At 43.1% G+C, this 24,366-nt stretch overlaps 2 protein-coding genes across 2 annotated transcripts in view; one reads left to right on the top strand and one right to left on the bottom strand.

Moving 5' to 3' along the window:
• LOC311192263 (L-threonine ammonia-lyase-like) overlaps window positions 1-10,173 on the top strand; it is a 32,152-nt gene extending 21,979 nt beyond the window's left edge. Inside the window, exon 12 of the mRNA XM_084264703.1 lies at window positions 7,531-10,173. Within this exon, the coding sequence (XP_084120829.1) occupies window positions 7,531-7,629 (99 nt within the window). The 3' untranslated portion in view covers window positions 7,630-10,173. The remainder of the gene's footprint in view (window positions 1-7,530) is intronic.
• A 5,377-nt stretch (window positions 10,174-15,550) lies between these two features.
• TMEM254 (transmembrane protein 254) lies at window positions 15,551-20,835 on the bottom strand (the record flags this gene model as incomplete). The annotated part of the gene is made up of 4 exons (XM_084265117.1): window positions 20,712-20,835; window positions 19,004-19,107; window positions 17,717-17,776; window positions 15,551-15,671 (listed from the first exon to the last, which is right to left on the bottom strand). Exons 1-4 carry the CDS (start codon window positions 20,817-20,819, stop codon window positions 15,551-15,553), a joined length of 393 nt encoding a protein of 130 aa, XP_084121243.1. The 5' UTR covers window positions 20,820-20,835.
• Between the last annotated feature and the right edge of the window lie 3,531 nt (window positions 20,836-24,366).

Here is a 24,366-nt window from a genome sequence, read left to right as displayed (position 1 = left end):
ATTGTGACACCAGGGGCAAAATACTCAAGCTGTTACTATTGCAAACCTCCTTCCGTGCGTGGTGGTGTGCTGGAGGTGGTGAGCCAGCTGTGGCATCTATCCAAAACCTGAAGAGCCAGCTGTGTAGGCTGGCTGTGACTATCTGTGATCAATTTGCCTTAAAGCAATGCAGAGAACACCCTTACTCTTAAGGAATCCTCATTTTTAACTCACTTTTGTACCTTAGCCACTAAGGGCACAAAGTAGAATTGCTATTCTTTTGTTAAGTATTTGATACAATAGCAGGGAGGAGGTGTTATCAGTTAGTGGCATCTCTTTAAAGGATCATTTGTCTCTTATTTCAACTTATCTCTTATTTCAACTCGTTTGGCAAAGGTGTGGTTCCCCTGATTTCATGCCACAGCTGTCTGAGTCCAACCTGGCTTAGTTTGTGAAATCAGAGGTGGAAGTCAAATTAAGGATCTTGGCTAAAAGGGCTGCTAACTGGAATTCGGCAATGCTTTTGAGCCAGCAAGTTCTGCCATTTTGGCATTTAAATCTCATTTCTCACCTGGATGCAAAAATCTGCTCAGTGTTTTCACTTGGGGATATAAAGAACAGGTTAGATTAAAGATGACTATAGCAAAACACTACAAAGAAGTTCACAGTTATCAGTTTTCTCAAGTGTCTAGGCCTGAACCAACATTGTTCTGCAGTTTGCCGTAACCATAGGCCGTCTCACTGGTTTGGGGAGCTTGAAGACAATGTGACACTGCATGGGGTAGGCAAAACCCTCTGATTTCAGTGACTAACTTAGCTCTGAAAAACCTTACTGAAGGCTGGATTCGACTAACCCTGTCACTTTTCCAAAGTTTTCAATACTATTTTTATGAAGTAAGGTTTGTAATTTTTATTAATGTTACTAAGAAAATGAACTAAAATCCACTCTCTTAGTTTCTGACTGAGAATGTTAGAACAATTTTCCGTGCCTCTTGCAACCTCTCACAATGAGGCAGTTTTATCAGAGTCTGTAGTAAATACAGTCCTTGGATAGAAAAGGGCCATGCGCTGTTGCCTGCACTTTAAACACTGTATTTTCAATGACCATTCGCTTCAAGAACCTGACAGTGTTGTACTACAAGGGGGTTGAAGGGAGGAACCTGCATCCCTGAATAATTTAGTTGCATATTGGATTTGCATGATGACATTTAATCAGGCTGGGAAAAGCTATTGGGTACTTAGATGTGAAGTACAAAATAGCAATCCAGATTTATAAGACCTCAGTGATTTTGGAGGCAGGTCTATCTGGTGACATCTGCTGAATCATGAAGCTTTTCTTTGAAAACTAAATCAAGGGTAATCAAAAGGAGTAGAATATTGACTTTAAGTATCAAAATGAATTTGCTCTAACCAGGTACAGAAAGGCGTACATATTTTCATACAGAAGCTAATACACATGGGGGAGGTTTTGTTTTTTTCTTTGTGGCTTGGTGAGGTCCAAAGCCCATGTCAGCAAAGCAATTCAAGTATTTTCCACTCAAGCAGACCTGCAAAGAACTCTGTATAATTTTCATCAGTGTACATCACAGCACATTACTTTAAGCATGGATTTAAATCCAGATCAAGAACCAAAATTCTCCTGTGTTAAAGTGGCAGTAATAATAAGAAAGGCATTACAGCTATACCCACTCCACTCTAACTTTAGCACACGCTTTAGACTGTGGATATAGGTGAAATGTTTGACAGAACAGAGCAGCGAGTGCAGTGGCTTATTTGAAACATTAAATCAGTCCTGTCAGGGTTGTCATCTCAGTATTTAATCATCCTTTTAGATTTACCCCTTCATTTTCAAAGGAGAGAAACTTGGCTTCTAGTCACTGCGTGTCACAGAGAGAGAGCATTTTTCTTCCCTCTAAAGAAATGCCTTGCTGGGTTAGTGTTTATGCATCTGGCACACGCTTGGAACAGGCCGTGGGAAGATCCTTGCTGATAATCTGGTTGCACAGAGTAGCAAGGACTTTCTGAAAGGAAGCTTTATGTTCAAACTACACTTATGGAAAAAGAAGTTTTGAAACATTTCTACTGGCAAAATAAGAGGTGGGCTTTTTTATTAAGAAAAATACATATACATGGCTACATCATATTCTGCTGGTTCTTAGTGAAGTGCCTTGTGCAGTGAAATTGGCTGGACACCTTGGAACAATACAGGAGTTTCTTTTGGATGCTGCTCACACCTCCAGTTTAGATTCTCTTCCTTGGTCCATACTGGATTTCTGCCTTGCAGAGGACTACACCCTAATTCACTTGTACCTGAGCGGTTTGGAAATGCCTTCCAAAATCCCAGTATTGCTATAGATAACCCCTAGAAAATTGTACAACCAACCAGTCTGGCAGGCTCCACATTTCACAGTTTTTGAAGCAGGCTAGATGGCCAAAAATATCTAAACAGAAATAAAGGTCAGAGCTGAGGAAAACATCATCTAGTATCACCAGCTAACTAGGTAACCAGCTAACTAGAGAGTTAAAGGATTACCCAGTCTGTGGGAGGAAGCTACAATTTACTGCTGTGAACTTTCCCTGTTCTTTATCGGTAGTTTTCCTCAGATTCAGTGTGGGATGATTTATTGCTTCAATTGCTTTCACCTGCAAACTCCTTTATAACCATTTCAACCCCTTTAATTTCATATTATAATTGACTCAGAGAGAAGTCAATGAGCAAAATCAATAAGCAACTTAATAAGGTAAGAGCTGTCTTTGCTATGATGCCACGCAAGGCTCTGCTGTAGATCAGCAGCTTGCCTGCTTAATTATTGTCTCATATTTGGACACAGGCAACTCAGCTGAAAGAAAAAGATCTTTTTGCTCATCAGGTTTCTAGAAAAGTCTCTTCACCACTCAAACTGCAGCATAATCAGACTGGAAGGTATAGGGCAGTGAGGGCCTGCAAGGTCTTGAGGTACTTTGGCAGCTTTACAGAGAGAAGTGGCTCTGGTGGGTTTTCCCTCTGCCCTTGGCCGTCTTTGACGTCATGGGGTTGTCTGGTCTGTTCACTTTAAACCTCTCAGGAGTTTAACTCTGCTGTTGTTTTAAATAACAAAGTAGAGACCGCCTGTAAAAAGAATATCCATCACCTTACTTCTCCATCTGACTGTGCAACAAAATACTAATTCATGAATCAAATGTTGCTTTTTCTTTAAGATAACATTACATGTTGTCCCAGTGGTCCTGAGTTTCCTGTATCATTTTGTGTGGTGTAAAACCTGTTTTTTCCATATAGTTTATTGATCTCAGGCCAGAACTCATTGCATTATTTTAGTCTGCTCTGATCAATTTGAGTAAACTCCTTTGGGACAACTTGCATTTTGTGAAAGGCCAGAGGAGAATATTTCAGATTAGAGTCCCCAATTGCTAGCATATTCCTTATTATTGTCCTGTGAGAACACAGAGGAGCACTCAGCTGTCCAACCACAGGAAGGATGCTATCATTCTTAAAGTGCTTCCCGCATGACCTGGGCACTGTTTCCATGCTTCAGTTCCCCATCTGCAAAACAGAGATGTTTGGAGTGGGAAGTTCAACAATACATTTCTTGTGAGGCTTCCCAGAAGAATTTGGTCATTTTCTTTAACAGCATTCCCCAGCAGACTAAAACTGTACACAACAGCCTGCCCTAGTTGTAGAAATAAGATCCTGACTTCAGTGAGGCTTGGAGTAGACCTGTTGTATTATTATCTGACTTGAGCAATGCCACAGTAACTTGTTTGTGCTCAGGCTTACCGACCTGAATGCAAGAGCATGCCAAAAGGTAAGGGCTCAGGTTGCACAACCAAGCAACAGCTGTGGCAGCTGTTGTGCTCTTTCTCAAGCATTGCATTGCACTGGACTTGGCACTATCTGATCCCCATAACTTAAACTGGAGTATTGTTGCCAAATAATCCATAATGTACACCAATTTACACTGAGTGTTTACTGAATAATTCAGAAAACTGCCTGGTTGTTGATTACTTTTTAATAGAAATTAAAAATCTTGCTTTATTTATAACACTGGAACTAGGATATATCAATAAAGTTTTCATTTCTAACTCCAGTGATTTTTCTGCAAACAAACCTATACTGTTGCTGAGCATGGTGTGTCATGAGTATTAAGTTATGTGAGTCCTCTGAGACCAACAACTTAGAAGAAGGTGGTTGAATATAGGGCTAAAGAAGTGGAATACAAAGGCTCAGTGGATAAGCCAGGGACATAAGGAATTGAACTAGCTGGTTATGACCTATCTTTACACAGAGCCTGGAAAAGCACAAAAGTGAAATACTTTGCTTTGGGAAATGCTACTCACATTTCTTCTGCTCTGTAGCACTGGCTTGGCATATCCACCCAGCATATTTATTTGTAGATAACAACACAACCTACAGACACCAGGCATCAGGGAGCTGAGAGGCACACCAAATTAATTTTTAATATTAAGGAAAATATGAGCTAACAGGCAAAGTGTGGGACCTGCAGTTAAAGGGGAGCAGAGGTGCCCATCCTGTTGCCCAAGTTATTTCTTCTCTTTGAAATTGAATTAATTCTTATGAATATTTAAATTTATGTATCCTGATTTTGACACTGCACAGAGTAAGAACTTGTGATTAGTTTTTCCTTTGTCTTTCTTTCAGTTTTTGTCCTGTTCCCTCAATTATTTCTAATCATTAAATAAACTCCACAATATTCAGTGAGTACTGTTCTGTGTTCCGTAACTTGAAGGACAGCTTTAAAATAACCCAGAAGGCTGAATGAACCCTTGGGCTGAAATCAATCTTTAGATTACCTGCCACAGAGGGCGGGACTGTAAATGCTGCAGAAGGTCTGGCTGGTCTTACATGAGCAGATTTTTTTTTTTTAAATCCTGCAAGGATGTAATATGCAGAAGAAAAAAGCATAAAATATACTCATTGTTGGTTTGGGGGTTTTGTGGGGTGTTTTGATACACAGAAAAGAATGGTCTGCTGTGCAAATATGGTCCTGCAGTCAGAGAGCTCTGTGAGATCAAAAGGCCTGTGTCCAGTACCGAGGGCTTACAGGTTTGAAACGAGTTTGAAGCCTTCTCTAGCTGTCGTGGGTTATCTTGCATGGAGTATAAGAAACATCGAGCAATAGGCTTTGTCATTTGTTCTAAAATAAGACTAATTTGGGGCACTTACTCTTAGTTCCTCTGTAGGCACGCAACCTATTCATTCTAGATAAATACCATCCTCACATACCTCCCCAAGAGCGTGAGCATTGCCCTGTCAGGCACTCCTGTAAGTCATGCATCCTGTGTGAAGCAAGTGGAAGAGAGGAGTGCTGTGAAGGTAAAACTGCAGCAGAAAGCAGCTTAATCTGCACAAGAAAGAAAATGCCTTCCTGCCTTGCTGTTTAATGCTGCTGTGAAACCTAGTGTGATTCTCTGCTCACTCCTGCCATGAAGAAAGGGTCTCCCTTCCTCTAGTTGACAAATGTAAAAAAACCTAAAAAATAATAATCAATCAGGTAAATTTCTGGAGTGGTTTATTACCACTGCTGCAGTTGTTACTACTTTTATTGTACACTATGGCATATTAATGGCCATATCACATGTTGGATGCTGTGCATGCACAGAACAAAAAGGCAGCATTTATCCGTGCTGTTTGCAAGATCTCTGGCTCCAATCTATCCAAGTCTGTCTGGCTTCAATCATAAGCAGAAAGAAAAGGGCGGAGAGGAGGATAGTTAGCTCCATAAATCAAAATTCTTTCCCATGTATGCTCCCAGGGCAGAGCAGCTGCTTGCTGCCAAGTATTTGAAGCTGAACCTGGCAAGTCCAGACTGGTTCTGAGTGCAGCAATGGATTTGCTGGGGACAAAACAGGCATGACTGCTGTGGAACGGGAAAACGTTTGCTTTGTCTAATTACAGACTCAGTGAGAGATGAGCGTGTGGTCTTGAAGATACGGCTACAACACTTTAGGGATTTTACACAAGCCATGGAGCAGATAATGGATATTTGGTACTTGGGTGTCTAAATATCCTTTAGATATTTCTCCCAATCTTCGTGTTCTCTCCTCTTCCCTCATTACTATCTTCTATGGCTGGTCTTCTCGAGACTAAATCCCACTTTTTCAGAGGAGAAACAAATTAGCATCTAGTTTGTGTTCCACAGAACCAAACGAAACCAGAACTGTGTTCAGGATAAGAGGTGAAGAATTATGGAAACAGACCAGAACTGTGGCTTATTTCATGATGGATACTTAAGAAGCTATAGCCACTTTTCTAATTAACATGTTTTTTTAGAATAACCTAGAGTAAAATTTTTATCTTCTCATTCAATTGTTTTGCTGAATTAGTTTTGTTGGTATTTTCAGCTCATTCCCGTAAAGCTGAATTCACAAAATTCTCCTTTAAAAATGGCCTCATAAACATATTTAAGTAGAGACAGTTGTATTTCTTGTGTTGTTGCTTTCTGTAAAGGTTGCAGCTCTGACAGTAACATCATACATGGCATCTGTCTCTACTAGTCCACCTTAAGGTTACCATGACCAGTTTTGTCTCTATTCTCTGTAGATTTGCCTGTTACAACAAACTCGCTGTTGTTGCACCATGACTCATCTTGGATCCTTTCCTCACAAGATTTCCATGTCTCTGTGAGGTCTTTTTTTCCATGTGGCACTTTCAGCATCAATGATAATTCTAGCAGAGAGTCAGTGGTGATGGAAGTTAACAGTCTAAAATTGTGACGTACAATTGTCCTTCTGTACTTCTGCATTGGTGCCTCACCTTTGGCAGTACCCAGATTTTCAAATGATGCAGTAGGGATGTGTGTAGAAAAGAAGGATTAAAGAAGAATTTTTAAAAATTACATTGAAATTATTGTCTTCAGCATCTGCATGACAGGACTGACAATAATACTTGTGGAGGCATGTGAAGAATAAAAAGTAAGCTATCAAGATGAGGTTTGTCTGGGTTTAATATGATTTAGCAGCAGAAAAACACTAACAGAAAACTAGAAGTGAATCAATGTCAGAATAAAGCAAAAAGATGCATCAGTAAAACCAGCCAGGATACTGCAGAGACAACAAAGGACTGGGGGGTAACTCCATGAGAGAGGAGGAGAATAGAAAAAGCTTGAAGGAGGGAACAAACACTGCCAGAAACAGGGGAAATTGGACAAGGCAAGAATCGGGGCTGGGAGAGCTAGCAGCAGTGCCATGTACATACCCCACGCAATGAAAAAGGGAAGCTGCTAACAGGGGACTTCAGGGAGATAAGTACTTGCCCAGGACCCAGCAGAGGATGAGTCAGTCTTCTTCAGACTGTAAAGGTAATAAAAAGTAGGGCTGTTGGATGCTTTTTTAAGACTGTGCAGAAGGGCTGGAAGAGCCCCAGATGCCTGCAGTGTCAGTTTCCTTACCTGCATAGATAGGGAGGCAAGGTCCACAGTTTTTATGCTGAACTGATCATTTTGCTTTTACGAGCATATTTCAGGATTGTGTTGGAAATGCCTTTGTCTGAGATTGCTGCCACGCTGTCAGGAGCGTTCCTAATTCTTTTCCCAGGTCACCTGCACCGTGGAGACCAGAGACAAGATCCACACAGCCCAGCTGAGGAATGCACTCCTGGAACGATACCCCACAGCTGCCTGGGTGGAGCGGTGATGGGCACAGCACGAGGGAAAGGGACGAGGTCCCCTGACAAGTATTTTACTGAACCCTAGTCTTGAGACATTCAGAACAAATATTATCTTTCAAAGCTGAACAGTTAGTGAATAGTTTCATGATATTTATTTCCTGCTCAAATTGTAGCAAATGTCCTTGAGAATAAAGTCAAACTCAAAACTTTAGCTTAGCTAAGGGAAACTTCTAGTCTCTGCTGGTGTTGCAATTCAGTAATTCATAATCAGCTGGCTGGCTGGATTTTGGCTGTCATGTAGCACCCAATGGCATTCAATAAATAAACAGGGAGAAGGTGTTTTTCTTTACATCTGACCTCTCAAAGGTAATCTGGGTTTGATGCCCCTACTTAAAGTAACACAGCTCCTTCCGCTGGACTTTGCCATAATTTTCCATTTCCAGGCCCGGAGAGGTTCTCCATTTGCTAAATGTGCTTTGGGAGATATATACATGTGTGCAGGTGTGAGTCTGCACACGTTTCTGTTCTTTGTTATCATGTGAGGAAAAATTATGCTAATAAACTATGAGTTAAAAGCAAACAAACAAAAACCTTGGAAGATCAAAAAAACAATACTGCTGCCTTCCCCCCCACCCCTGCCAAGGGAAAATGATCCTATTTCTAAAATAAGGTTCCAAAAGATATTGTGACAGTAACAAAATATATTCTGAATATAATTAGACCTCATATGCAGAACCCAAATATAATTCTTCCATTTGCTTTTGGGGACTTGGTATAAAAAGTAGCATATAAAATGGCTTGTGTGTAGAAGGGGTCCCTCCACTCATATGAATTTTGTAATTAGCATTCCACTGATCATCTTAGTCTTCCTAAAACAGACTCTATCCATCTCACCTGACAGATTAAGTACACTGTTAAGAGTGAAATATATTTAAAGACCACATGTTAATAGCCGAAGGCAGTGCCGGGAGAAGAGGAAGCCTGAGTCTTAGGCTCATGGTTAATGCAATTAACAAAGAACACATTGACCTAAATACCATTTTCATCACTACAAGCACAGGCCAGCGCATAAGGGGACAGAGTGGGATGGCAAGAAATGTAAGAGAAATCCAGGCCTGCTTCTGAGTGTGTGACAACAGTCGCCTTCCCACTTGCGCAAAATTCTGTGTAAGGCCAGCTGCAACAGAGCCAACTGTTCCACTTCACTGAATATAACCAGGATTGACCCAAATTTTGGGTGTAGGTATTTTAATGAGAGGTCTTATTCCTGCCTCTAATGTATCAAGCTGATAATTAAGTATATAAAATAACTATTTAGCTATGCCCTAGCAGAGCCCAGCTAAAAATCCAGCAAAGGGCAGAGCAGGTATCTCCACGGGCTGCATGAGATCAAGTCTCCACTTCCCACATGCAGAGCTGGGTGACCTGTTGTTAGATGTCTCTGAAAACCAACTGATGGTTAGTTTCTTTCCCTTATTGCCGTCCAGAGTGATGGCTATAGGGCTTGCACTCCAGAATGTGTCCTGTAAATCACAGCCTGCCAGTCACAGCTCCTTCCCTCATGGTCAGAAGTGTTTAAGAAATCTGTACAGAAATATGCGATAACAGACTATATACTGTGTATGTGCTACTTACAGTGAAAGAAGCAATGAACCACTCCATCAAAGAGCAGATTTGGGGATGTAAAACCCAATATAAATAAAGATCTAATTATCCTCTCATCTCTTTTGGCAAAGCTCTCCAGAAATTTTGCACGTCTCATGTATCTGAGAAGAAAACAGGACTTTAAGAACCAGTGTTCTCAGTAGTGGCCAACATATTCTTCTGTCTGAGTTCTTGGTCTATTGTCCTGCATTATCCTGGATTTTAGTTTTTTAGATGCTCAGAGCATTAACAACTTTTCTAATTGATGGGAATTGCATTTAGCAAGTCTTCACAAAACTGGGACAAGAGAAGTAGCAGATAGAGCAGCCAAAAAAAATCAATACACTCAAAATCCCAGCATGATTTTGCAAATGTGTTTTGGGGGCAAAAAAAATGAACACCCCCCCCCCAAAAAGTGACATGATATCCAGAAGTTACTTAAAATGTCAAACATTATATATGCGTTTTGAGTTTATTTTTGTATAAGCATAAATTGTAAATCAGTCTTCAGTGGTAAACACTTTACATGTGAGCATAATGATACCAGAGTTTATTTGCATTCTGTATTGCTTTTGTGGAGTCCATTGGTTTTAAAGCTAAGCAGAAATGCTTCTAAGGAAAAAAAATAAACATTGAAATGAACATATGCAACTGGAAAATATACTGAAGTATCTGTGCTGCTAACATTTTCACATTATGAAATATAATTTATTATGGCATTTCAAAGATCTAATAATGTTTTAAATGTTTCATTTTAAGAAGTATTTGTACATAAGACTGTTCTTATACACTTCGAAAAAACCCACTTTGATTATGTAAAATTTTCACAAACAGTTAAATCAGCAAAATATAAACCTAGGCATTGTATTTATTTGAAAAATAATTAAAATTACTCTATGCCACCTCTGCAATGAAAGATTTTTCATTCTCTCACGTAGTATTGATAGCAGCCTTGCATTAAACATTCAGGCTGTAATTTCTGCCATTCATTTATTGGATGGTCTCAGTTCTCCTGTCACATTCTTTGCTGTTTAAGGGATCTGGGGCGTATAGGATATTGCAGGTTTTTTCTGTTACAAACTTTTGCTTTCATGCCCTCCCAACATTTTGCTACATCCTAATGGAGGGGGAGTCCTACTGAATGTCACACCCTCCCGAGTTGATTAATTTCCCCTTGTCCAGAAACACTTGATTTATTTAAAGTAAGGCTACAGCAAAAATTGGTGGATGTGGTTGGAAAGCATTCTAATAAAATCTGAGTGTTTTAGAGTAATTCCCTGGCAATTACCCATAAAAACTGGGCTCCTAAACCCATGCAACCTGTCTCTGAAAGAAGGTAAGAGCTGGGCAAGTCCTTACGGGGCAGAGCCAGACCAGCTACACCTGAGGGCCTGCACGGGAGGGATATGAGGGGCCAGCTGGGGGAAGGACTGGCTTGTGAGGGGCTTCAGCTGTGCTGTCCTCTGAAAGATCTTCAAGATGCAGGTACTCTTTTGTGCCTTTTTTTCTTCTCTTTGCAGCTATGAACTTTTTAATCCTTTGTGCTTCTGAAATGCGTGGAATATGTGTTGTTTGTGTGCGTGTATTCTTTTGATAAAAAGCCTAGAGTATTTTTAGGAGGGGATTTTAACTTTTGTGGGGTTTTTTTAAGTTTTTATATTGGTCTCTCTATTCCCTCAAGGGACACTTATGAGGTTTTGTTTCAAGAGAAGTCTTGAAGACCGGCGCTGGTAAATGTTACTATGGTGTTCCTTATACTTCTCTTTCCTTCTCTCTCCTCTTCTTTCCCTGTTGTGCATGTGCTGGAGTTGTGCTTGGAGTTGCAGGGGGCTTGTAAGCTCTAGTACAGCCTGCGGACTGTGCCATGTTACTGCTGCTCCTCTGGAGAGCAACAGCAGAGGAAATGCTGAGGGGGTTGTTGTTTCTTTTGCTTTTGACAAGACATGGCAATTCCTTGAGCTGGCCCTGCAGGTCTTGCAGACAGGCACCAGTCTGAGTAAACGTGTTGCTGACAAGGTAAACTGAATATATAGGTTGTTGGACAAATGTTTCCATTAAGCCCTCAAATGAGTGTAGCCATTAAAAAAACTTCTAGAAAAATGTCTTTATTTTCCATGTGGAGATCACCTCCTGGGAGGCAAGGGAATGAAAACATACAGTTTGTAATTAACAAGTAAAAAAGCAAAGGTTTCTTTTAAACTGCATAGTATTGTAAATAGTGAAGTGAGGCTGACTGCTGAGTAATGAGAGCTCAGGTACAACAGTACAGTAATTAAAACATGTGCTTTATGCTCCACTCTCTCTATTCAAACATGAAGTATCAATACAGAAGGAACATATAGTTCAGATTCTCTTATTCATGGAAACATTACTGTGTTAGGTACTTTTTCTTTGCAAAGGTTACTTGCCGGGAAGCCTTAAAATCTGTGAGCTTCCTGGAACACATAAGCAACAAAAAAGTTCCTTTCCATTATGCGTTCTTCTAAAATCCACTGTACTTCTGTGGAAGGTCTGCAATTTCTGAACACCCATCCCACCCCAGAGATCTTGGCAGAAAGCCTGCAAGCAGCAGACAGCAGGACTTTCAAGACTTTGCCTATAGTGGTCAAACTTCCTGCAGACTCTCAGAGAACAGCCAGGGAAGCCATTCCCCACTTCCCCCTGTGCTCTGTTGCCATCCAGGAGACCAGCTGCCCAGACCCAGGGCAAATTAAAGGTCCTTAATAAACCAACACTTGGCTGTTTCCAAAGGCTGGCCCAGTTGACTCCTCTGTTCAGAAAAATCTAGGTCAGCATAAAAGAGAGGCAAAGCAAGACAGTGTCTTGTGAACCTGAGAGAGGTTTTTCATAACTCCCTGGCAGAAATGAGCTACGGTTTTAGAAATACTTCTTGGAAACATATGGGAGACATCTCATTGTCTCTGTTCGGGCTCAGCAAAGTTTCTGAGCGGATGCTGCATTTCCTGATCTAGGTTCTCATCAACAGAGCTTGATTTGAGCACTGATTTACCAAACATGTGCACTGGATTGCTTGCCTTATGTCCATCATGCTCATTTCCATATATTCCAATATATTATGATATAAAGAAGAAAATGGATCTACATAGCTGACTTTTCCCCTGCGACAAGGTTACCACGCAGGCACAGCATGAAAGTGCTTCTGTAAGTGATGTGGTTATTTGTGACTTGTCTGAAGTTATTTCATTTGATCACAAATTCAGGTCAAATATTTTATATATGCCTAGAAAAGACAGGGCTTGCTGTTTTAAATGTTCTTGGCATCTACTTTATTATCATAGAGTACACCCAGTTTTGCATATAGGCTTTCATAGCAAATATATTTTTCTTACACTTTCAATTGGAATGAATGGCTAGATGGTATTTATATGTCTTTGGTATGGTCAGTGGCCTAGTTAGTAGAAATATCCTTTCTGAAAAAACTTTCCTTGATATCAGTGTAGCTTTCTTGGTGATTTACCTTCCTATTCAGGGGTGTTCTTTAATGGTAAAAGCCCTTCTGTAGGTTTGATTTGTTTTTCCCTTTGCTGGGAGGTAATATTTTGAGATTTTTAAATATTTTTTTTTTTACAGTGAAGCATTAACATTTGCAGATGTGTTCTTCTGGCAGGCAGGTGAGCTGGGCATTGACATGGGAGAAGGTTTGAAGCTCAGCCACATCTTTGAGCTGCTATAAGAATACAAGGTGCACTTAGTTTGCTTTCCCCTGTTGTGGAAAGGGTATTTTGATTGCAGCAGAAAGACTCGCTCGACGTGATTACAAGCAATCCTTTCTTGTTGCTGTCAGGATAGCCTGGAGAAACGCTTGTGCCTGGTGTAACCAGCGCTGCTGCTGCTGAGGATCCTGTCGCAGCCACAACACCTGCCTCTCTCTGGGCTTACTGAGTTGCCAACCTGGACTCATGCTGCTGTGGGCTGTCTGTAACTAGGGATTTTGCAGAGCATTATGGTATGTGTATCTTGCTGCTATGTTAGGGATGTTGTTTTCAAACTTTGCATTCTGCAGGTTTCTTACTTTTCCTCAAGGCTATTTTGCTTTGAAAGCTACTCACTGTTGCTCATCCCATGCCTCCTGGGGATGTCAGGGGCTTCAAAAGCACCAGAAAACAGACAGCCAGGCTGCTTACAGCTCCAGGGCAGAGGCTGAGAGTAAAACACTTGTTTTCTCTCTTCCTTTTTTTTTTTTTTTAAAAAAAAAGGAAGAAAAAAGTGGAAAACCTGAACTGCTGCAAAGGGTGGCTAGGGAAGAAAAAGTGTTTGAAGGTAGATGCATGCAATGTAGCTGCATTTCTAAAAAGTTTGATAAGCAGGTTTTTAGGGCTCCACTGATGGAAGGTGAATACCCGCAACAAGGACAAACACATCTGTTAAGAAGAAAAAAGTCCTTTGCCACCTTTCCCAAATCTTCAACTAGCCTTGGTGTTACTGTTACACCTTTTCCTCTGTACAGGGACATTGTCATGAAAATGTTGAACCAAAGTTATTCCTTATATCCCCTTGCATGTTTGAAGTCCGTGCTCATTAAGCGTTATTGGTCTCGAACCATGAAGTAGTATTCCTCTACATGTTTCAGTGCCATGCAGAATGAATTTTTTTCTTTTTAGAGACAAGTCACATCAAAACCTTGCCCTGTTAGAAATATTAGACTTCTGTGGGACTCCCTCTGGAAAGCACACAGCCGGCTGCTTTGGTATGTTCCGAGTGTGAATACTGATACTGGTGGGAAGATGATCTTTTGCACAGACATTTATTTCCAGTATAAATTAAACAAGAACAACAACTCACTTTTTTTTTTTTAATCTTTATTCTGGGGTAACAGACTAAGACAGGTTACACAGTAAAACATAGCTCAGACTCTTGACTTTCCTGTTGGACTTCTAAACACTAAACATGAGTTGCTACCTCACTACAAAGTGTTAATTTTACCAGTTTCCATTAAAAAAATAAAAAATAAAATCCAGAACACCAAAAAAAGAAAGACTCACCAAAATTCAACCACCATTTGAAACCCTTCAGTTCTCTGTGCTTTTATTACTTACTGAAAAGCAAAAACTTTAGGTGCCTGTGCTGAAATAAGACTTCTCTGTCAGCAGTGTGATGGTCCTCAGGTAGTGCACAAGGCATAAGTAAGTTTGTTACTGCCTCGTGGAGCTCTTTGTTAGGAGGAGGAACAACAACCTTCCGTTGTCCATCCTTCCAGAACAGTAGCACCACACGTGGCGTGGTAAAACTTCTCCCCACACCATAGTTAGTATTTTAAATAGTTACTACTTTTAAAAGTGCTAAAACCAGACAGGCTAAACTCTTGTCCAATATTCAAGAGTAAGAGACAAGGTAAGAAAAGGCTCATGATGCATACAGTAAGTACGGTGAGGGGTGCTTAGGATGGTCTCTCAACCACAGATTTCAGGACAACAGCATCTGGGAAAGCAGTAGTGTATGTTTGCTCACCTCATCTAACTTTCCAACTAACATTCACAAATATAAAGTTTTCAGATAGGTTTTGGAATGCTAATTGATTTTTTTTCTTGGATAAAAAATTACTTCTTTGAAAAGCTGCCCTCAGAGCTGTAGGATCACTAAATTAGGACACACTAACAAAGACTAAAATTTTTGCTCAAAAGATGAAGTCTTGCTGCATGAAACTTAAGGCACGTGTATTAAATCAAGTTGAAGTGCTTTATGTATCCAAGCTCATCACTGCACCTCAACCTGAACTAAGACTTGGTCTTTTAAATGTGCCTGCAGCAATTACAGTGATCTGCCCTTTGTGGGGAAAAAAAAATATAAGGACCAGGCTCTAACACTAACAACAAAGCCAGTAAAATGTCCTGTAGAGAAAATATAGGTAAACTTATATAACCTGTCACAGAACAGGTGGCAGTTGTCTTGTAGTTGTAAACTAACTCCCTGCTGCAGAGGAAAATTCCTCCACACAAAAGGTAATTTATCAACCAGTACTACCAGCTGTCAGGGACTTTTCAGTGACAAACAGGATACTGCCTAGGTCAGAAACTGCAGAGATGCAACTTCTGGCTTCTCGTATCATAAATGGGATTAAACTTTGCTGGTGCCATGACCAAAGGGCTGAATCTCTACTGAGCTATCCAAAGGGCCCTGTGAATTTTAATTGTCTTGTTTAGTAAGGGGAGAGTTACTTGGGTAGAAGGACACTGCATCACATAGCAGGAATGTAATTTAGCTAATTACAGCACCTAGACATGTGAGGATATCTTCCGAAAAACAAGGATGAAGACTCTGAGAAGTGACTTCTTTCGTTGTCTTCTAGTAGTGCTTCTTGGCTGGAGGTTTGTAAGACACCAGAAGACCAAAGGAAGCATACCCAAATAAAAGTGTCTGAAGGAACCATTGAAACTGAATTGCTGGGTCAGTGATTCCTTTAGATCTGTAACATTAACAAAAGTATAAAATGTATCAAAAAAACTGCTGGCAAACTATGCTGTGATACTTACAAAGTAGGTTTAGATATTTCTTCCCATCCTTGATTAGAACATTATAGCTTAGAACACTAATTTCAGCCTACTGAGACTTAGTTCCTTTTCAAACGAAACATACTGGTTCCTGTGATTTTTAGCATATTTTTAGCTACCTACAGAACAAGGGTTTCTTTCAGATCTCATGCATACAATGATATACAAACTGCAATCTCAGTCTATGCTTTTTAAAATGACTTACACTAGAAGTTTATGTACAAAGAACAAAAAAATTAAGCATAATACTGATCTTAATACAGAAGTCTGTATGTAACTTGCTGCTGACTACAGACATCGAACTCAGGCTGTGTGCTGGCAGGCCAGAGAGGCCTGACAAATACTGTATGATGCAATGTGGAGAAGCACTCTTACCTGAATTTGTGGCTAGAAAAATACAGGTACAGGGCTTTATAATTGATGAAGCAGAGACCTTCCTATGTCAGTTAGGTTTGACCTAGCATATGTGAATGTTTCAGTGTATGACAGAAAATGTCACTTTTTCCTCCACCTCATTGTTGTTGAGAAATGCTAATGAATTTTCAGAGAGAAGAATAAATATAAATATGATAGCAAAACCAACAGATTTCCCATTTCCAGTAAACTGTCAAGCACAACTATGCTCCAGCTCACTAGTTTACAAGGGAGCTCCCTCTGCAGACTTTTGCTAGAACAGTTCCACTGTTAATTGTTCCACAGCCTCTACACCTACAGAATGATCTGTAGCCTACCAAGTGCTGACTGACACATTTCTTAATGTTCATTCTTTAATTGTCTTAACAGCTGTGAAAACCTTTAGATATATATATATATACATATACATATAAAATCCCTGCCGCACTGCTTCCAAACAAGTGCAGAGACTGTAAACCTGCGGATTAACAAATTTCCCTGTTTATACAAAGCAAGCTTACTTGAAGAGACTATACAGAGAAATACAGGCCAACAGTCAATGACAGTACTATTACTGATTAACCAGTTCTTACCCGCTTCCTCACTAGTTACTCCTCATGCCTCCTTTATGACACTTGTAACCAGATGTCACTTTTACACCAGTAAAAAGTATATGGCATTTGGTGCTTCGGGTAAAGCACAGCTGTTCAGTTTTAACTTTACAGCTACAAAACTTAAAACTGGAGCCTGGTGAAGAAATGCATTACTCTCCCCCATTCTGAAGGCAGAAAATACTAATCCATAATCTCTTATTTCAAGAACCACCTTTAACTTTCCATGGAACAAAATCCCTTTGCCTCTAAGAGATGTTACCTAAGAAGCCTGTGACAGACAGCTGTGAACTGACCTAAGTTAAGGAGAAAACCACAAACAAGACCGGACATCTACTCTGTAAAGTATGAAACCCAGTGTTCTTCTCAATTATTACACAAACAAAATTGGAAGGAACACAAAGACGGCATGTTTAGACACCATACCTTTCCAAACTATTTGTTATCCTAATGTGAGGCTTAGTTGGCCTTATGATTATAGTCAGATTAGTTGGTGCTTTATCCCACAAACCTGCAGATACAAGTAGATCTCAAACAGTCCCAAATAGAAGTGTCTGATTGTAATCTCACGATACAGACACAATCAGTTCTGATGAGATATGATAAGATCTGAGGCAGTTATAACACCTCAACTTATCAGACTATTTCTACACTTTGCTTCCCAATGCTACCCAGCGAGCTTGGAGGCAGACAGACAAGCTCTGCCAAACCTTGATGCTGCTGCCAGTTCTGCCCTCCCTTGCTTTTGTCACCCTGTGCAGAGTAACCACCAGCAAAATCTGCAGCACCCTCTTGCACAAGAGAGCGGACTACCACTGCAAAGAGAATTTCATCACTATCCTCTGAAACTCATGTGGCTGCTGAGAACAACCAAAGTCAGTCTGTGCCTTTTGTTACTGGTATCAGAGACCCTTTTCAGAGAATCTGTGTTGGGTTGAGGGGAGAGACCAACTTACTGGCATATCTTAACACCGTAGAAGGCTTCTACTACATGAATCAACCAGGATACCCAGAACCTAATAAAAAGAAAACATGCTTTATTTTGTTGAAAATTAGGGATTAGACTGTTGTATCCAAGCTACATTATGCAGAGAATGTAAAATAGGAAGCACAGCAGAGACATATCACTTTATGCTAGAAAGAGAGACATGTTTCTTATCTTATGAGAGGGGGAAAAAAAAAGGTGTAGTATTAAAAGTCCACTCCAGTGGACGAAAGACTGAAGTCCACTGAGAGAGCCAGGTAGCCAGAGTAACTGTAACTTGTGCAACATGCCTGTACCTGCTGCTTTGTGTATCCACTGCACATTTCCAAAACTGTCAACACTTAGATTTAGCCAAAAAGCTGAATGCTTAGGGAAAGCAGCACAGGTTAATAATTAAGCATGTAAAATCTATCTTTTTACTTACACCAGTACATTTAGTGGTCCTAATGAGTTACAGAAGTGTTTACAGGTTTAGTTCTATGAAAACAACTGTGGGTACAGATTCAGAATACATTATCTGCCAAAACTTAGTCTAAAAATTTTCATATAGGATTTTTTTTTAAAACACATAACACAGGCTATACAGTTAGGATCAATTCAGTCCCTTTCTAAGCAAAAGATCCTCTGAGCAAAGGTAAATGCTTATATTCTACATGATGCCTGATAAAATAATGTCTTGCTGTGAGACATCTGGTTACAAGGAAGCATTTTCCACCTGTTTTTTTTTTCTTTTTTCTGCTAATTAAAATAACAAAACCTAAGTGTTGTACCCCAGCAAAATTCAGCACTGTGCAGTTCCTTCAGGAGGTTATTTCTCACATAGAAAGGTTCAAGATAAGTTAGTAGCAGTTCTTTAATTGAAGCTGGAAAAGACTCCTAAAGCCAGCATTAGACTACTTGAGCAACAATTTGACAAAACAACCAGTTTTTGGAGGGGTGACAAATGTTACTTGGCATACGGACTAGTAACTGTCTCCAAAAGTAGTACATTGTTGGGGTTCTCCCCCCTCCCCCTCTTTTCACTATAAAAACACAGATACCAAATTCTAATTGGAATTTTAAAATTTTCATACTGGTCTTTGCCTGTCTAGTTTTCTACATACTTATACCCCACACCCTTAATTGTAATAAGCTCGAAAGGAGAGCTCTTTAAATGTAATTAACAGCTGGGTTACAGGAAAGCTTGTTAACACAGACTAAACAGAGGAAACAGGAGAGATGCAAAATAATTATAATTATACAGTCAAATATAACTTACCCATAGCATACCCATTTGTGGTGGTTTTGCACTAAATAATTAAGGAAGGTACCAAATATTCCCAAATAACTATATGGTATAGTTGAAGGCCAAAGTGTTACCCACTTGGAAAAAAAAAAAAAAAAAAAGAGTTAGCTCACTTTAAGTAGAATTATTATCAATTTAACCTTCAAATTATCTTTCTTTTTGCTACTCCCGCCCCCCATGTTGATCTAACATTCTGTAGGTCTCATCTATTCATAGTATTTCAACTCTATCATTCCATTAACCTTGTCCAAGACCCAGATTCTTCAAGAAGACGGCCACCCCACTAAAGCATACTTGCTTAAGGAGATTCAAACCTATGAAATTTTTTTTCCTTGACACCCGAGACACCAAGGTGGTAAGTTTAAGGTTGCTGGCTGTGTACCAAGAGTGCACCTGCACATTAAATGGTATTTAAGTTGTAAGCTCATTACCTATTACGCACAATAGCAAACCCCACGTTGTCTCTGTCCTAAAGAAGTTAATCTGATGAAAGTGACCTGAAGAATTCAAACAATGACTAGACTGAGAGGGAGAAATAATCCTTTATCTATAACCAGGGGATCAGTCTTTCTTCTCCTGTCTCGTAGGAGAGCAAATGTCAGGTTTTCTCCTAGCTTGAGCAGGGCGCACAAGATAATTGAGTGTAAAACCCAAGACCAAAAATGCAGGCAGTGTTCAGGTATCTTTCCTGTCACTGAGTCATCCTCTGTGTTTATCACAGTCTACCTTCTTTTTTACCAAGCTGTGGAGGAGAGGCAGAGAGTGGGAGAGCTGTGTGCTTCAGAGTCCACTGGGGATGTAAGATAAACACTGTGCCGGGCCAAAGCTCATGTGTATTTCCCCTGGTACCAATGCTGCAGTTCCTAGCTAAATGTAAACTTGATTGTGCCATGGTTGTGGGAAGGTGGTGGATTTAAACAGGGAATCTGCTTAAAGCTCATCCTGTTTCTTGAGGTGGTACAAAAGCTGTCCTGCAAGCTGTCTGGCCTTGACTGCCACTCTTCCAGTCATGTAGAAAACCCACGCAAGTAACAGAGAAACCACCACGCACGGAAGTCAATGGATGACCTTCATCAACTTGCCAGATACCTCCAAACTGTCATTAATCTCCCCGCTCCAGTAATCTGATCCGTCTTATCTGATGTCCAGTTTTAGAAGCTAAGACCACACAGTGACCGAAGCCATCTGCTTCCCACCAGCGCCACCAGCTAACACAGTCTGCACCTGAAGCCATCGCTTGTCAGGGCACCTGCCGCTGCCCGTACCGCCCCAGAGCGAGTTTCATTCTCGCCCGGCGCAGTGCGTGAGCGCTGGAGGCCCGCGCAGCCTGCCGCCCCGCAAGCGGGCCCGCCCCGGGGACGCGGGCTGCGCTCAGCACCGCTGCCCGGCTCCGCTCGGATCACAGTGAGCGCGCTCGTTCCTTCCTCCCTCTGAGCCTCCTTCGCGGGGGCGTTCAGCTCCCTCGCAATCTGCCCTGGCCGCGGCACCGCGTTCGGTTTCCTTTTTCTCCCGTTTATTTCGTCCCGCGGGCGCCGGGACGGCTCAGGGAGCCGACCCCCGGCCGTCCCGGTCCCGGTCCGGTCCGGTCCGCGAGCGCCGCGGCTCCAGCTCCGCGGGTGCCGGGGAGCTGCTGCAGGTCCGCGGGGTCCCCCCCGCCCCGCGCCCACCCGCCGCTCCTTACGCCGAGGAGGATCATGCCGAAGGTGATGGCGATCATCCAGATGAGCCGGGAGCGCTGGAAGTGGCAGCTGCCATCGCGGAGTCGCTCCGCGCCCGTCACCGCCGTCATCCCGCCGAGGACACTGCTGCTCTGCGCCTCAGGTGTCGCCGCCGCCGCTAAGGCCGCGGCGCGGGGGGGCGGGGCCGGGGCCGCCCCGCCGGTGACGGGCCGGCGGTGCCACTGCGCTTGGCGGGGGTGTGTGTGACTGAGTGTGTCGGCCCCGTTCGCCCCTGGGCGGGGTGGCGGATGCCTCCGGGTGCGGCGGACATTAGCAGGGCACCAGCGCCCCGTCACTTCCTTCCGGTGAGCGGCCTCTCCCCGCCGCGGTATGCGGCCGGTGCCGGCGGCGGCCGCCGGCGCTCCGAGCAGTGTCGTGCAGGTGTCCCGTCAGGAAAGAGCCACTCCCCGGGGGCGGCCCTGCCCCTGGCACGGAAGAGCCGCAGCCGACGAAGCGCGGTGATGAAAGCCCTTAGGAACGAAGTACGCCGATCTGCCTGAGGAAGGGCAGAAAGCGTAGGGAACGGGACGGGTACAACAGGTGCCACTCTTGGCGCAGCCTGTGCTGCGGGGCGAACACCCTTCGCGCCCGGGCCCTCCCCGCTGCGGGCCGCCCCTTGTCCCTCATGCCGGAGCCGGGCCGCGCGGGGGCGCTGCTTGGGGCGCGGAGGCGCTGCTTGGGGCGCGGAGGCGGAGCGGCCGCAGGGCCCGGACGCTGGGGTTGAAAGGCGGCTTCTGAGGGGCGCCGCGGGTCCCGGGGAGGTGCAGAGACCGCGTCTGGGGCAGGTGTGCGCCCTGTCACCGGCAGCCCGCCCCCGTGCTACAAACCCGCAGTCCTCCTCGCCGCTGGGCGAGTCGTGGCGTGGCTGTCGGTGAGCAGCAGTCCCATCTTTGGGGGCACCCAAAGGGCTGAGGAGCCCGGAAGATTTCCTGGCGGTCCAGAGGGTCTCAGCCGAGCTGGGGAGGCCCGAGCCAACACGTCATGCCCTAGGACGGTGCCGAAAGGGATGAAGTTAATTTCAACTGCGGTTATGAGATTCAACGGGTTATAAAGCACGTTGAGATCCATCCTTTGTGTAAAATAAATAATTTGAACTACTACTAAAATTATATATGTATGAGTATGCATAAGTACAATGTTACATTATCACAGAATGGTTTGGGTTGGTAAGGACCTTAGAGATCATCTAGTTCCACCCCCCTGTCATGGGCAGGCACACCCTCCACTAGCCCAGGTTGCCCAAAGCCCCATCCAGCCTGGCCTTGAACACTGCCAGGGAGGTGGTAGCCACAGCTTCTCTGGGCACCCTGTGCCAGGGCCTCACCGTAATATAAGTGTATAAATATGATACAGTCCTGGAACACCACATAATACCTTCTTGTTTGAAAACTACCAACTTACAGCATATTAAATCCAGTATTTTCTATTCTATGCCATTTTGGGTCCTTGGGCTTTGTGATAAACTTGCTCAAAGAAGTCACTAGGGCCTTGGGAAAGGTGCCCACAGACAGAAGTGTTGGGGGGAAGTGTCTCATGCTTCCCTTAGAGGTTTGCTACCCGCTTGCTTGACAGTCATTTTGACAGGGTAGCGGATAAATATGGTGAGAAATGTTGACTGTTCTCTTGCCTTGACTGATGGCTAAAAACAGCTGCTCTTTTCACTATGGGTTAATGACATGCCTGTAAAGCTGTTTCCTTCAACAGCTAATGCAAGTGCTGACATTTCCCCAGCACGAGCACTGTGTTGGAGAAAAGGGTCGCTACAGAGGGGTTTGACTTTACGTTCATCTGGGTTAGTTTTGTTCCATCCCGAGACTGTTGTTTCGCTGTGTCTGTATTTCATTCCCAGCTATTCCTGCCCAAAGGTGTTCTTGGAGATGACAGGAGATTTTGGGAAGGAATTCCTGCCATGGTAAAACTGTTGCTGGGAGACCATTTATTAAAACCATTGTGGTTGGCTACACACAGAGTACCACCTGCATGATGTGGCGACCTGCGCTGCTTTGCTGATGCAGGGGGAAAATGTGCGTGGCTCTACCTACAAGGGCTTGATACCTGGCAGAAATGTATAAGACTCAACCTATTTTGGTAGCCCGTTGCTTAATCTTTACGACATTATCCGCAGCACTGTTTCTGTCTGATGTAAACCCGCGCCCAGAAGTAGCGCCGAGATGCTGCGGAGGCCCGAGCTCTGCGACAGCAGTGCCACCGAGCGCCCCACGCCAGGAGCTCTGCCCGCGCACCCGCAGGCACTGCTGGGGCACGGCCGAACCGGGGCGTTGGGGTGTAAACAAAACGCCACCGGCTTCGTACGAAAAACGACAGAAAAAGGCTGTCCGTGCTGCTGCGGGGAGTGGGCGGGAGGGGGCGGCCGCGGGCTGCGGGACGCGACGGGCTGACAGCAGCCGGATAGTGCTGGGGCCGGGGCGGGCGGGGGGCTACGGGGTGCTGCTCTCTCGGGCGCGGGGTGCGTGACCCGCAGCTGGGGTCGGGGAGTCAAATCCCTCTTGCTGCCCTTTGGGACACGCGCGTCTCTGCTGCTCTGTGGACTTTTGCTTTGTTAGATTGGCTTTGGTGGCCAAAGCAGCCAGGTGAGGTCAATGTTGCCCCTTCTGCCACACTCCCGAGAAGACTGCCCACGCTGTGTCACCTCGGAGGGGTAGCTGGCTTGCTCTTCTTTCTCTTGTGCAAACAATAACTGATTTACCTTTTCATTAACAGCAAGCAATATTCTTCACGGCCCAGACAGACCACAAAAACAGCAAGCCTGGCATGTGGCTCACCAAAAGGGACAAGTCTTCATGTGTGACCCCCTCTCTCTGCCAGCTGTGGTGACACAGGTAATTCTGCCAACTCTGGGCACCTCCCCAGCCTTGCACTTGGAAGTGAAAGAGTTAATGAAGATAAGTCCTTGCTCAGACCTTTTGTAGGAGTGGACTTTCTGCGGTTCTATTTCTAATCCAGGGCACTGTCTTTGACCTGCCTTTTTTAAAAAAGGCTGTTTCTCTTGGCAAAGGAGTATTTAGGAAGCTGAATATAGTTCCAATTTTCATAATCTAAAGACAGAAGTCCTGAAGTATCATCAAGTCTGGCCAGCACAGGCCATTAAATATTACCTTATTTCTCTGTACTGAGCTCTGTAACTTGTACTTTCTTAAAGCATACTTTTCAAAGTGTATTCTATCTTTGAAGATGTCAAAAGGCAGACAATCTGCTGCTTTCAATTAATTCTTCTTGTGTTTCTTAGGTGTTCTTAGTATGTACATAACAAATGATTTTGAGGGAGTAATTCTCTGGAGTCTAGCTAGTTGGTCATGTTTTGCAAAACATTTGTATTTATGCCTTCATATTTTGGACCAATAGGTTACCTACCTCTGTGGCTTCTACACTACACACCAAAAATATCGAGTGCAGCTGGCCAGCTCCAGCTGCTCCAGCCACACTTTATTAGAGAACATGCAGATATTGGTAGCCAGCAGTCAGCACAGCTGCCATCAGGCTGACAGGGCTCTGTAAGCATTTAAGGAAGATGAGTTAATCCAGTTTACCCTGCTTCAGGCTGGATCTATTTTATAGTAGTCAAGGCCATAGCAAAGACAGTGAAACCATAATTTTAAA

Source organism: Gallinula chloropus (genome assembly GCF_964237585.1).
Source record: "Gallinula chloropus genome assembly, chromosome: 5".
Lineage (NCBI taxonomy): Eukaryota > Metazoa > Chordata > Aves > Gruiformes > Rallidae > Gallinula > Gallinula chloropus.
Note: the sequence above shows the minus strand (reverse complement) of the source record. Positions and strands in the feature narration are given on the sequence as shown.